The sequence below is a fragment of the Trichoderma breve genome, chromosome 4 (genome assembly GCF_028502605.1).
Source record: "Trichoderma breve strain T069 chromosome 4, whole genome shotgun sequence".
In the NCBI taxonomy this organism is placed as follows: domain Eukaryota; kingdom Fungi; phylum Ascomycota; class Sordariomycetes; order Hypocreales; family Hypocreaceae; genus Trichoderma; species Trichoderma breve.
This window is the reverse complement of record NC_079235.1, coordinates 4,666,515-4,681,289: the sequence shown is the minus strand read 5'-3', so window position 1 is coordinate 4,681,289 and position 14,775 is coordinate 4,666,515. Positions and strand designations below refer to the sequence as shown.

The window sequence follows — 14,775 nt, the reverse complement described above, 5'->3', positions numbered from 1 at the left end:
TGGGGGTCATGGCAGTTACGTGGAAAGAAACCACCGAACTCATACTCGTACGAGTATGAGTCTTTTGGGAATGGATCGGGATCCAAGCCAATAGCATGTGAACAATGCAACTCTAACCCAGGACCCGCTCATCTTTGAGTTGAAGTGCACAACCTGCTATGGAAGTTTCTACTATTGAAATGGCAACTGCTTGAGCTCTTGGCAATACGAAAAATCGGTCTAGCAATTGACCCATGTTTCAGGGTTTCTAACTACCGCGGTCCTTGTGACACCTAAGCTTGCTAGCTAGTTGTACAAGCTCGTTCTCGTTCCATTACTCCACCACTCCTGTGGCCGAATTTGTCTCAGTATTGTCCGTGGAAGATTTGACACCGTCGTTCTTCCACAATTCTCCGAAGTATGACCCTGGAGTCGCAATCAACGCTTGCGGAGTGCCCGATTCAACCAGTCTACCCCCATCCAGAACGAACACACGGTCAGAGTAGTCCACGACTGTTTGCAGGCGATGCGACACCGCAATCACCGTATAATTCTCAAACTCAGCCTTGATAATCTCCTGAAGGCGACGATCGGTGTCATGATCGACGCTACTGCTCACCTCATCAAGCAGTAACACGCCCCCAGCCTTTTCTTGCTCGGTCTTCTGATCTTTGATCCTTTTCCGTAAGATGGCGCGCCCGAGACAAAATAATTGCCTTTCACCCATGCTTAGATCATCGGCCTTCATGGAAGCATCTAGCCCCCCTCGGCCACTGACAAACTTGGCAAGGCCGACGACATCAAGGACGGACAGACATGCTGCGTCGGTGGCTTCGGAGCGTGGGTCAATGTTCTGCCTGATGGTGTTTCCATCAGGTAAGAAAGTGGCTTCCTGGGACAAAGCTATGACTCTTTGTCGAAGTGTACCACGTTTCACTTCGCAGAGAGGTACTTGATCGATCGTTAATGTCATCGACGTATTGTTGAGTGGGTCGAGGAGACGAAGGAGCAGGAGCATTAGCGTGGATTTGCCACTTCCAGTCCGACCGCATACGGCAACCTTTTGTCCCGGCAGGATGCTTAGGCTCACATCATGCAGGACCAAGTCCACAGTGCGTTGAGATGACTCGGACGGTGCGATGGAGCCCGCGTCGTCTGAAGAATACGAAGCAGACACGTGCTTCAACTCAACGGCTCCACTAGTTGGCCAGGATTCAGGAGGCTCGAGGTTGTCAGATAGCCTATCCTCAGGGGTGACCGAGGCCGAGAACGTCTTCAAACGACTCACAGCCCCGATACAGGTTTCCAGGTCTGTATAGTTTTGCACGAGCTCGGAAAGTGAGGAGCCGAATGACAGCAGGCTAACCAAGCTCGTTCCCGCCAGGCCCACGTTGGACTCAAGCTGTGTAGCTAGGGAGACGAGCAGAAGTGCCAAGCCAGCCACAATAAGCTGCATAACCACGCGAAGCCATTGTTGAATCATAGCCAGCAAATAAGCTGGCTGTTGAGCACTGTCAAGCAGATTATCGTTGTGGTCAATGTCGTATGGAGTCCATCCAAAGGCACGAACAGTGGCAATTCCTTTTGTAGTGTCGAGAAAATGAGTACTACAGATGGTTAGCCGTTAAGGTTACCCACAGAGAACTTACGGGTACTGGTGTAACACTTACTAGAGAGGACTTTTAGCTTCTAGGTCGAGCAGTCGCATTTGCCTCGAAGTCTTGAGGTAGAATCGCTGCACGACGTACAATGTCGCAAATAAAAAGGGAAATCCAATGGCGAGATATGGGGCCGCCGTTGCAATGACAATCATCATCCCAAAAGACTCTGTCAAAGTGAGGGCAACAGAGAAGAAAGCAAATAGCAGCTCCCCGTCAATCAAAGTTAGATCTTGGGAGAAGTGATTGGTAATGACGCCAACGTCCGTAGTCGTGAGATATCTCAGGGGAGCAGTGACGACAGTCTGCAAAGCTTCCTTGTGCAAAGCAGCTCCAGCCCACGTGGTCATGGAGATGAAGATCTCAATTGCGCTAAGAATCCACGAGATAAGAAACATGGACTGGAGCAGTGCATATATTCCAATGTAGAAACCTCGCTCATGGCCGAAGGAATCTTGAGACCAATAGTTCAACCAGATGACACCAAAATTGGAGCTAAATCCATGGATCAGAGCCCAGAGAGCCAATGAGACTGTTGAGAATGGACGGACGCTTTTAAACCAATGTTTGTACACGGCCCAGTCGCCCATTCCACGAGTTGAGCTGCCTGGAGATCCTTTGTCTGAGCTTGGTGACTCGGCGATGGAATCTTCCAGCAACTTTGGCTTTGGAACGCTTAGCTCTGAAGCACTTGTCTCTAACGCCAGTGGCTCTTGGACCTCTGTGACGGTCGTCTTGATATCAAGTTTTTGAACGTACTCGTTACTTTCAACAAGTTGCTCGAAATGCCCTTGGTCAGCCTTGGCACCGTCGGCTCCAAGGACAATAACATGGTCCGCTGCAGGCAGATGGCCGACAGCATGGGTACAGAGCACTGCGGTAATGCCGTTTCTTCTCACGAAGCCGCCGGGTGCAAAGACACGCTGAAACAGCTTCGAAGCTGTGCTTGCATCCAGCCCACTCATTACATCATCAAAGATGAGAGTCTTAGCCTCGGAGTAGAGCGCTCTGGCAATGGCCACACGTTGCTTCTGACCTCCACTCAAGGTGGAGCCGCTGCTTCCCATCATTGTGTCGCTACCACGCTCAAGAGCGCGAATGTCAACGTCTAGGAGTGTCGCTGCAATGATTTCGTCATATTTCTTCTGGTTGAAGTCGGAACGACCAACGATGTTGTGCTTAAGAGTATCGTTGTAGAGAAAGGGCTCTTGTTGGCAGTAGCCGATGCTGCTGCCGCGGGGTAGAAAAACAGAGACTTTACCAGAATGAATGGGAATCTCGCCGAGCAGAACCTTGCACAACGTCGATTTGCCTGAAGCAATGGGGCCGATGATAATGGTCAAAGCTTTCAGCGGAATCTCGCAGCTCATGTTGGTCAAAACTGATTTGTCGGCCGTCCATCCAAAAGTTCCATCTTCAACTTTGAAAGCCAAGCCGCTTTCCTTTTCTCCCTCGCCAGCTTCAGACGCCCACGATCGAAAATCAACCCTTGGATCTGAAACAAGAAAGCTTCGAATGCGCCCAATGCAGGTAAAAGCCGCAATGACAATTGGAACATTGTTAAAAATGATTGTGAACGGGAGCGTGATGAGAACGATGTACGAGTAGGAGGTGAAGATGGTTGACACGTTTAATCTGGAGGTAGAAGTGACAGCGAAAGTGATGAGTGGGGAGAAGGCTGAAGGCACAGCGCCAAGCGTAATGGTGCAGATGATAAGCCAGCGAAACCGTAGACCAATACGGATCTCCTTTTCTCGAAGGCTTTGAATAATGGAGCCCATGACCTCGGCAAGACCTGAGATCTTATACGACTTCATCTTCGCAACTGTTGTGGCAGTCGCGCTAACACGCTGCTCAATCTGCCCCATCCAAGACCCCAGACGTTTATTAATGGGTTTGCCTAATGCCGTCGTCAATACGCAGCATACGGCGATGACGGCAATGGGAGAGACGAATGAAACTCCAACTTGACGTTGCAGGAGAAAGCAACCAATGGCTACCTGCGAGGTAATTGCCCACATTTCATGGATAACTCGAAAACCAGCTACGACACGATCAAGATCAGTGCTCATGAGGGTGATGGCCGTATCTGCCTTGCCAGCTGCTAAGCTAATCTCCGTAGTCTTTCGAAAGATAGCAGTGTGGAGAGTGGAACGAAGCATGTAGACAAATCTTTGGTTGTAGTACTGGTACACTCCAGAGGAGATGGCAATGCCTGCATAGATGAGTATAGAAGCCGCAATGAGGCCATACCCATGGTTTTTGTCGCGCAGTTCTTCAGGGGTTCCCAAAAACTCCAACATGCCGTCAATGAAGAATGGCTGGCAGAGCTTCAGTGCGAGCAGAAGCAAACGGGCTGGAATTGGATACAGAAAGGGCCCCAGTAGTGCCCAGCAGAGTTTCTTGAGAGGAATTGACTCTAGTATCTGTTCATCGGTCGCATCTTGTAATTGACGTGTGGATGTGAGCTTATCGTGAAGTCGTCTTGCTTTCAAGGTTGCATCGAGAGGGTAAAGGTCGTCGGTAGCGATTGTTCCGCGGTATCCACGGAAGAGTAGCGAGTTGAGCCATGAGAAGACGCCGATACTGAAAATTCCGCTTGTGATTTCTGGGCTGCATTTGCGTTCCTGGCTGTTCTTCAATTGCGATTTTGGGGTGGCCTCTAAACAAAAGTTGACGGTTTTGATGGCGACGGCAACGGTGAAGACAATGGCAAGAGTTCTCTGTTGAGAGAGCCAGATTGTGCGGACTTGTACAATGTCGAAGAGCAGTGTGGAAAACAGAAACGACTCCAAAAGAATAGAAGGCTTTAACGAGCGAGAATGTTCGAGGTAAGACAGCCCAATCGCAAGGATTGAAGCAAGCAGTGTGATGGCGGCTGCCCCTAGTGAGAGGGAGTGGGCAGCAGTTTCGGGGTGCTTGGCTAGAACTACCAGGACTGCGATCTGAGTGGCGGAAAAGCCAGAAAGCAAGACCTGAATAGACGTTAGCAAGCCTCACTGGCAACCATTGCACTCAATTGACGTTATTACTCACCACTTTGACATTACGGAGGAGGATGTTGGCTGTTGTGTGTGGTTGTCGTGACAGGCTGACTAGCCGAAGCGCTGCGAGTATCACGAGGCAGGCGCTGGGCAGGATGGAGAGGATGATTTTCTCAAAGGCGACGGTAAAATCGAAGTTGCCTCTACAGCCTTCGACGGCTGGCCCAAAGGCGTCGTCATTTGCGCACGCAGAGACACTCATCCCGTTGGGCGTGGACGATACTCTGCGCAGACAACACGAGCGCGGAATCCAAGTTGGAGAGCAAATCGTGAAAGGCTGAGTCCCAGGTAGGCAGCCTTGTTCTGCTGACTATGCAAATGGACTTACTTACTTCGTTTGCTCGACTTCACTTCACCGCCCTCGGATCCAAAACCCCCTCTCATGGTCCAAGGCCAGGTTGGCAAGAAAGAAAGGGTTGTCGACTCATGAAAATTTGACGTTAGCGTGCTTGTTCGGGCTTACAGCAGCCAGCCAACAGGTTTCGCCCAGAACAGGACTGGAAGACCCGCGGGCGGTTGGCGAACTTCCGTCGGGCTTTGGTCATGGTCAGGGTATAACACGGTACTGCAGGAAGGCCTGCCAGCAAACTCCACAGTGGACTCCAGCGGTCTGGAGGATCTAGGTAGCACGAGTAGTAGTAGAGAAATTTTCCACGACCGTGCGTCTCAGGGCATGGAACGTTAATTTCCTCCATCCATTCGGCTCACGGTGGGCTCACAGTGCGCGGATGGATGGATTTAGTGGTCAGCCCGGGGGCTGATGGACGCCCTGCTGTCGTTGCTCCCGGGGCGGGTCAGTCCGCTCCTGCGCGGAGGCGTGGAGGAGACGACTGGTGCTGAGGCCATGCTGATGACAGATTGGCTCTGAGATAACCTTGAACCATAGTGCCCTTTCGGGAAGGGGCCTTGGGGACTTAGGGGACCGGCGTCAGGAGATCAGACGACCCGTCCCCCCACCTCATCCCCATACTGTATATGCTCACCCCTCAACTGTAAGGGGTGCGGTTAGAAGCTCTTCCCTCGCTGATCCCCTTGCTGATCCTCGCCCAGGTAATTATTCCGAAGACGTGCTCAGTTCATCCGTCTGTTTGGCACCCTGTACTTGTACGCCATGGCCGGGACATCAGCGAAGTCCGGTGCATTCTGTGTTTAGTAGCAACTAAAGAAGCCAATTCGGCACCACGCCATGAGCCACGTCCTTCCAATCATACGAACATTTTGCGTAACTGCGTCCTGTGTTCTTTCTCAACCGTCTTGATAGTTGCACCCGGCTTGATCGATACTCGTTTACACGATAGCTGTGTTTTGACGTCCATCTCCATCATGACGGTCCCCGATTCTGTTCGTCAGTCAGAGCTATACTGGCAGAATACTTTGACTGATTTCAATGCGGCAACATTCCCACATCTCAAGTTGCCTGATCAGAACTCCCAGGCCAATGACACAATCACCTATGAGATACCTATACACTTGAAGAAGCCTCCTGTTGCTACCATACCAGTCTTGATGCGGGCGTCATGGGCATTGGTGATTGGTTGCATGACGAATTCGGACGACGTCGTTTTCGGCGTTACAGTATCTGAGCAAAATGCTTCCATTGATGGCACGAATGATCTTGTTGATCAGACGACTGCTCTTGCTCCCGTGAGGATCAGCTGGAACCGTGCTTCCACTGTCACAGACTATTTGAAAACCATTTATAAGCAAGGCTGGGAAATGGCTCCGTTTGAGTACATAGGGCTTGATAATATCGCCAAAATATCGCCCGAAAGCCACCAGGCCGCCGAGTTTCAAAGTCTTCTTATTATTCAAACACGTGAAACTGGAAGGTTCCAACCGCCATTAGCAGGCTGGACGGGACAATCTCTCCTATTACATATCCTTCACGACGCCGAATCAATCTCCATCACTGCCACCTTTGACGCCAATGTCGTCGAGTCCTGGGTAGTCGAAGGAGCTTTGAAACAATTCACGTCTCTTTTCCAACAACTCCAACAGTCTAGTCCTGCTACCATCCTAGCCGACCTTGAGCTGGTAACGTACGGCAACCTGGAAACAATTTGGAGCTGGAATGGCAATCGCCCTCCATCTGTGGATCTTTGCATCCACACCGTCATCGAGCAAAATGCTCGTGAGCAGCCAGATGCAGTCTCCGTGCAGGCATGGGACGGGCAGTTGACCTACAGCGAGTTAAATCATCTTTCTTCTATTCTTGCTTGCCGGTTGGTGGAGCTCGGTGTCGGGCCTAATAAATTGATACCTTTGTGCTTCGAAAAGTCCATGTGGACAATGATTGCATTACTTGGTGTCCTTAAAGCAGGCGGTGGATTCGTCCTTCTCGACCCTTCCCTCCCCCAAGAGCGGCTGCGCACCATAGCTCACCAGACACAGTCTGACTTTATCCTCTCCTCCCTATCTTCCCAGTCTGTGAGTATGAGACTACTCAACAGAGTCATCATAATCAATCACGAATTCTTTGTCAATCTGTCTAGCGGGCCATTGTTCATACCTGCGCCGGACCCAGACTCCGTCATGTACGTCGTATTCACTTCCGGCAGCACAGGTACGCCTAAAGGAGCTATGATAAGCCATAGAAACTTCTCCTCAGCTATGACATATCAGCTGGAACACTACAAGGTCACTTCCCAGATGAGGATGTTTGACTTTGCCTCCTATAGTTTTGTTGCCTCAATTGCCAATTTATTTATTACCCTCACTGCAGGTGGTTGCATTTGTATCCCTAGCGAGTATGATAAGAGAAACAGGCTGGCCGAGAGTATTGCATCTTTGCGCGCCAATGTTATCCACCTTACACCATCAGCCTCGAGACTTATTACCCCGGACTTGATTCCTGAAGTAGAGCTTGTCATATTCTCTGGCGAAGGCCTTCACACCGAGGATATAAAGGTCTGGTGGGGAAAAGTACGGGTGATGAATGTGCTGGGGCTCTCAGAATGCGCACCTAGAAGTGTACTCAATGTGATTGCGAAATCGCCAGAGGAGGCAACGCGAATTGGAAAAGGTATCGGGCAAGTGACATGGGTAGTTGACCCTGAAGATCACAATCGCCTGATGCCAGTTGGCGCTGTTGGAGAATTGCTTTTAGAAGGCCCTCTTGTTGGGCTTGGCTACTTAAATGACGAAGCAAGAACAGCGCAGTCCTTCATTGACAATCCTCGGTGGCTGCTAGAAGGCTGCCCATCCAAGCCCTCTGGAAGACAGGGACGGTTGTACAAGACGGGTGATCTCGTACGATATCACCAGGACGGCAGCCTATCTTATGTAGCGAGAAAGGACGCGCAAGTCAAAGTCCGTGGCCAGCGTGTCGAGCTTGGAGAGGTAGAGTATCGAATCAAGGAAGCGCTTTCCGACGTCGAGAAAGTAGTGGTTGATGTGATCAGCCCTCGAGGAGAAAAGGCGAATCATTTTATCCTTGCCGCATTTACTCAACCAATTGAATTGCCATCAATTCCAGCCACAAGTGACTTATTTAAGGCGACACTACTACCCGTTACACCAGATAACGAGGAGCGCATGGCAAAGAATCTTCCCTCGTATATGATACCGGCACTGTTTTTCACAATGTCAAAACTACCCACCACCCCGACCGGGAAGATAGATAGAAGAAAGCTGCGAGAAATCGGCAGCTCTTTTTCCCTGCAGGACTTGGCGGATATGAGAACTACAAGTGCATCTCCCAAGCGAATGCCGAGCCTTGACGAAGAGCAACAGATTCAATCGCTTTGGAGTCAGGTGCTCCGCCTCAAACTCTCAAGTATTGGCTTAGATGATACTTTTGTACAACTTGGAGGCGACTCTCTTGGGGCCATGAAAGTTGTTAGCGAAGCCCGAAAAATTGGTCTGGGTCTATCTGTTGCAGATGTTTTGGGTTCTTCAACTCTAGAAGAGGTGGCAAAGACTGTGCAACAAGTATCATTCTATGGTGCGGTTGATATCTCTCCATTCCATCTTGTACCAGCAGACTCTCATCTACCACTGTTATTGGATGAGGTGCAAAAGCTGTACGGGATTCAAGAAGAAACCATCGTGGATATGTATCCATGCACGCCGCTTCAAGAAGGGCTTTTTTCACTTTCAATAACGCAAGGCGACTACATCACCCAGCGCATTCTGAGACTAGCACCGGGACTTGACCTAGATCGGTTCCGTACGGCCTGGGAAACGGTATCTGGGGCGTTCGAAATCTTGCGCACGAGAATCATTGCACCAAATCATGGCCGACTGCTTCAAGTAGTCATAAATCAGCCTGCCGCATTTGTCACAGCCACTGGGCTTGAAGATTATCTAAAAGCAGACAAAGCTCACCAAATGGCACTGGGCGTGCCACTTGTGCGCTATGCTCTCGTGAAGGACGAAGTTGGGTTGTACAGCCATTTTGTATTTACAATCCACCATGCACTTTACGATGGGTGGTCTATGCGCCTAATACTTAATTCGGTTGACAAAGTCTATCGCGGTCAAGATTTGGACGCTCCTCCAAAGTTTAACGGATTTATCGATTATGTAAATCGACAGAGTGCTGAGTTAGCCAAAGCATACTGGTTACGATTTTTAGACGGCTATAGCGGGACACCATTTCCTACGATCCCTCCAACGATACACCAACCTTCAATCGATTCAAGGCTCCGATGGGACATGTCGATACCAAATACCACAACGATGAAGGTTACTACATCTTCATTGATTCGTGCTGCATGGGCCTTGACCGTTGGACTTTGGATCGATGCCAATGATGTCGTATTTGGTGTTCCGCTGTCCGGACGGAATGCTCCAATCCCTGGCATTGAAAAAATGGCCGCCCCAACTATTGCTACTGTTCCAGTCAGAGTCCGGTGGGACAAACATTCCACGATTGTTGACTACCTAGAGACAGTACAGAAGCAGGCCATTGAAATGATTCCATTCGAGCAATCTGGGCTGAGCATGATCTCTAGGTCAGGGGATGGCTGTCAACGAGCTTGCGAGTTTCAGACTCTTTTACTTGTCCAACCAGACATTAGTCCCATAGAAGAGACGTTGGGCAAATGGGAATTAAAGGAATATCAAGAGCTCAATACTTATGCTCTCACGGTCGAGGTCAAACTTGGCGCACGCGGCATTACAGTGCATGCAGGATTTGATTCCAAGGTACTGGAAACTCAGCTTGTCCAGAATCTTGTTCAGTCGTTTGAGTCTGTTTTGCAACAGCTGAGCATAGCAAATCCAGATGAGAAGATGTTGAAAGTCGACATCATGACAGCTCAAGATGTGGAGAGGATATGGAGTTGGAACGGTCGTCTTCCGAATGCAATTGACCGCTGTGTTCACAGTTTGATTGGAGATCAAGTTTGTGCTGATCCGGCTTCGCCTGCCATTTATGCTTGGGACGCCACTTTGTCGTATGAGGAGCTGGATCGCCTCTCTACTAAGTTGGCGTGGCGGCTGCAGGACATTGGCTTAGCATTGGGTGACATTGTTCCGCTTTGCTTTGAGAAATCAGCGTGGATAATTGTATCGCTGCTTGCCGTAGTGAAGGCAGGAGGCACATTTGTTCTTCTTGATAATGCACTTCCTGAGCAGCGACTACAGGTCATTGTGCAGCAAGTCAATGCTCGTATTATCCTCTCATCCACAGATTGCCAAAGCCTGAGCTTGCGCCTCGCTAGCACCGTCATCCCTGTCTCAGCAAGTCTAGCCTCCGACCTGGAAAATCAGCCAGAGCGACAATTGAGTAGCCCAACTCCAGACTCAATTTTGTACGTCGCATTCACATCGGGCAGCACTGGAGTACCCAAGGGAGCACAGGTCAGCCATATAAATTTTGCCTCGGCCATACATCATCAGACAAAGAAATTTGCCTACAAGAAGAGCTGGCGGGTTTTCGACTTTGCTTCATATAGCTTCGACATGTCGATTTTTGCCATTCTCTATACGCTGGCTACTGGTGCTTGCCTATGCATCCCCAACGACGAGGATCGAAAAAGTGACTTACCAAAGGCCATCAGCGACATGCAGGCAGATTCTATCATTCTTACCCCTTCGGTGCTGAGGACTTTACACCCAACAGAGGTATCTTGTCTCAAGTTAATCATGTCCATTGGTGAACCATTGTGTAGAGATGATGTGACTCCATGGGTAACAGCGGGTGTGCAGCTTGTCAATGCGTATGGCCCGGCAGAATGTACTCCAGTGAGTACCATCAACACGGATGTAGCCGATGGCGAGGGAAATCCTCATGTTGGCCGCGGGTTGGGCCATGTCACTTGGGTTGCAGATGCCGAGGATCATAATCGCCTGGTTCCAGTTGGCAAAGTTGGTGAGCTCTTGCTAGAAGGACCACTTGTTGGATGCGGGTATCTGGGAAACCCAGAGAAGACACAGGCTGTCTTCATCGAAGACCCGTCCTGGCTACTGAAGGGATCTATGAAGCACGCTGGAAGACGCGGCCGTTTATACAAGACGGGTGATCTTGTCAGCTATAACGACGATGGCACATTAAATTACATCAGCCGGAAAGACAACCAAGTGAAAATTCGCGGCCAACGAGTTGAGCTCGGAGAAGTTGAACACCATGTCAAACAATGCATAGCTGATGCTGTCCAAGTTGTAGCAGAGGTTGTATCGAACGGCGACAGCGGTGCCAATCCAGTACTAGTGGCTTTTGTTACGAAAACCAGCACAAACGCGGAGACCAATTCTTCCATTATCCAGACATCGCATGGTCTTGAGCCTGAGGTCGAGAAAGCTCTCACTGAGCTCTTGCCTTTATATATGATCCCGGTGGCAATTTTCCATCTGGAGGAAATGCCTATGACGGCCACTGAAAAGACCGATCGCAAGAAGCTCCGCATGATTGGATCGGAGCTCCTAGCAAGGCAGCGCGCGGAACGACAGACAAGTTCTCCAAAACCCAAACAGCAACCGTCCTCCGCAGTGGAAGTCCAGATACGACGTATTTGGGCCCAAGTTCTTAATGTCAATGAATCGGATATTGGTGTCGATGATAGCTTTCTACAGCTTGGGGGCGATTCTATCACCGCCATGCAAGTCTCCTCGCTAGCGCGAGCTTCTTACATTAACATCAGCAGCGCAGACGTCCTGCGCGTCAAGACTGTATCGAAGTTGGCAGCAAATTCAGCTGTCGCCCGTCCTCTTACAAATTATTCCGTCCAGCCGTCTGAGGATACAGGCAATAGTTTCTCATTAAGTCCTATGCAAAATCTCTATATGCATCTCCAACCGTCTCCAAATCTGCCTTATGATCAAAACTTCTTCCTTGGTTTGAAGACAAACTTGTCGCAGGACGTTATTGCGGCAGCAATTGAAACCTTGGTTGAGCGGCATAGCATACTGCGTGCGCGATTTTTTCAAGACAATGAGGAATCATGGCAACAAAAAATTAGCCAAGATATCTCCGGGTCAATTTTTATACGTGCCAAACAAACGAACGAAGAATCCGTCGCCAATATGATAGCTCAATGTCGCGGCAGCCTTGACATTGTGAAAGGACCCTTAATTGCAGCCTGCATCATCAATGAAGATGAAACTCAGTCTTTGTTTCTCTCAATACATCACCTTGTGGTTGACCTTGTGTCTTGGAGGGTGCTGTTGCGCGATCTGGAGTCGATTTTGACCTTCAAAGACAACTTTGCATCCGCATCGCTAGACTTTCAAACTTGGACAATACTTCAAGAGCAGTATGCGTCGATCGGGTTGGAAACGCAGTCATTTAGGCCCAGTAAACCTGAGATGGGGCATCTAGAATATTGGGGAGTGGACTACCTCTCGAATAAGTCCGACAGCATTCTCACCAAAACTTTTGCACTCAAAGTCCAAGCAACCTCAGCCATTCTGGGACACTGTAATGATGCATTCGGAACGCGGCCAGTGGAGCTCATGATAGCGGCAGTCATTCACTCATTCGTATCAAGATTCCCAGATCGTCACAGTCCGATGATTATGAATGAGGGCCATGGCCGTGAGCCATGGGACAATGCCGTGGATGTTTCTAACACTGTTGGCTGGTTCACCACTATGTCCCCCGTGCAGGTGCCTTCCGACGTCAATTCTAGCCTAGATGATGTAATACGACTCACAAAAGATCTGATGCGCAACCAACCACAGAACGGGTGGGCAAAATTCACATCTCTCTGCAAAGACGGTGCTGGAGCCATGGAATTTGCTAAGCAATTCCCAGTGGAGATTTTGTTCAACTATGCAGGAATCTACCAGCAACTCGAGAATGATGACGCTTTCTTTCAGAAGCTTCAATTGCCTCGAAACTGTGACCCTCTTGCACGTCTAGATGTTCAGAGATTTGCCTTATTTGATATTGGGGCACGAGTAGAGAAAGGCTCGCTCATTGTATCGGTCGCTTATAATAAATACATGAACCATCAAAGTGAAATTTGCGATTGGGTCGACATCCTACAGGGCACACTGGCTAGAATGTCCAGCGAGCTGCCTACGGCTATGCCTCGTTGGACCCTTACGGATTTTCCACTGGCTTTCCAAACATATGACAATATTCAAGAACTTTCTCAGTATCATCTGAGCCGACTTGGTGTCAAATCAAGTGATGTAGAGGACATCTTTCCATGCTCCCCTCTTCAAAAAGGTGTCTTAGCAGCCTGCAAACGAGATCCACGCAACTATAGAGCCAAATTCGCCGTCGAAGTGAGAGCAGGGCTTGGAGCAGGAATACTGGATATTCCAAAACTTGAGATGGCGTGGAGAGAGGTAGTCCGTAAGCATGCACTCCTACGATCTCTTTTGATCACCAAAATTGGCGAGCAAAAAGAAGCATTCCACGTCGTGTTAAAGGATCCGATACCATCCGTTTGCCGCATACGAAAACAGAACTCGACGTCTCATTGGACACTTCAGCATGAGATAAGTGAGACTTACGGGCCTGACGAATTGCAGCACCATCTCATCATACACGAGATTGATGCAACGACAGCCCATTTGGAGTTGCACATTAGTCATGCTATCATGGATGGGTTCTCACTGCAATTGCTTTGGAAGAATCTTCAGGAAGCCTATAATGATTCCCAGGGCTCGACAGGATCTTACAGGAGTTTTGTCGAATATCTTCAATCGCAGTCTAAGGATGCTTCAATTGACTTCTGGTCTGGACGTCTTGAAAATGCTGTACCCTGTATCTTACCGGCTGCAGTAGTCGACCAAAATTCTTCATCTTTTGAAAACATTCAAGTTCCCATTAAATCGAGTGAGCTTATAAAGGAATTTTGCAGCGCTTCTGAAATTACAACTGCGACATTGATCCGTGTTGCGTGGGCCATGGTTCTAAGACTGTATACCGGAAGTTTATCGCCATGCTTTGGCAATATTAGTTCTGGAAGAGACGCTCCCATTCCACGAGTGGATAGGATCTTCGGCCCTCTCATTAGTATGGAACCATGCCTTATCTCTTTTGAAAACTCATTGTCGATGCTCGAGGTCTTGAAGGCTGCTCAGCAAGACTATCTTGACAGCTTGCCATACCAACATCTTCCTCTGAGGGAGATTCACCACATGCTAGGTCTCAAAAAGAAGGCGCTTTTCAACAGCATTGTAAGTTTTCAGAGATCGTGGGGTTGGGAAGCTCAGGACGGCTTGTCGGTGAACCATCTCGACGCCTTTGATCCAAACGAGGTATGGCACCCAATTAGACTGTGCGAGCATATATGACTAACAAACATGTTTCAGTATGACATTACCGTGCGCGTAAGTGATGGAAATGCCGGGACTCTGGTGAAGTTAACTTTCCGGCCAAATTTCCTCAGCTCAGATGAGAAGCGCGAGGTAGCTCGCGTTTTTGGGAAGGCGATCAGCGCAATCGTTACTGATCCTTTGCGCAAGGTTGAGGACATTCAGCTTTGAGCGTTCATGCTGTTGCTATTCGAACGTTTTTTATTATCGACTTTTAAGTTGAAGACTTGTTTTCTTCTGAAAATATCACTGGGTAATCACAATGAGAGCATTCGCTTAGGCACTGCGTAGTAGGCGCTTTCAGTACTGCTCGCTGTATGAGCAAGTGTCTGCCTTATCCCTCCGAGGCTACCAGGTGCACACCAATTTAATCACATGCA

At 49.2% G+C, this 14,775-nt stretch overlaps 2 protein-coding genes across 2 annotated transcripts; one reads left to right on the top strand and one right to left on the bottom strand.

The window, feature by feature from the left end:
* Nucleotides 1-313: 313 nt before the first annotated feature.
* On the bottom strand, nt 314-4,883 carry T069G_07703 (ABC transporter domain-containing protein; the record flags this gene model as incomplete). The annotated part of the gene is made up of 6 exons (XM_056174913.1): nt 314-1,586; nt 1,650-2,132; nt 2,211-3,637; nt 3,689-3,760; nt 3,833-4,612; nt 4,674-4,883. The coding sequence occupies 6 exons, from the start codon at nt 4,881-4,883 to the stop codon at nt 314-316; spliced, it is 4,245 nt and encodes a 1,414-aa protein (XP_056028492.1).
* Nucleotides 4,884-6,004: 1,121 nt separating this feature from the next.
* On the top strand, nt 6,005-14,566 carry T069G_07702 (AMP-binding enzyme domain-containing protein; the record flags this gene model as incomplete). The annotated part of the gene is made up of 3 exons (XM_056174912.1): nt 6,005-12,035; nt 12,156-14,338; nt 14,393-14,566. The coding sequence occupies 3 exons, from the start codon at nt 6,005-6,007 to the stop codon at nt 14,564-14,566; spliced, it is 8,388 nt and encodes a 2,795-aa protein (XP_056028491.1).
* Between the last annotated feature and the right edge of the window lie 209 nt (nt 14,567-14,775).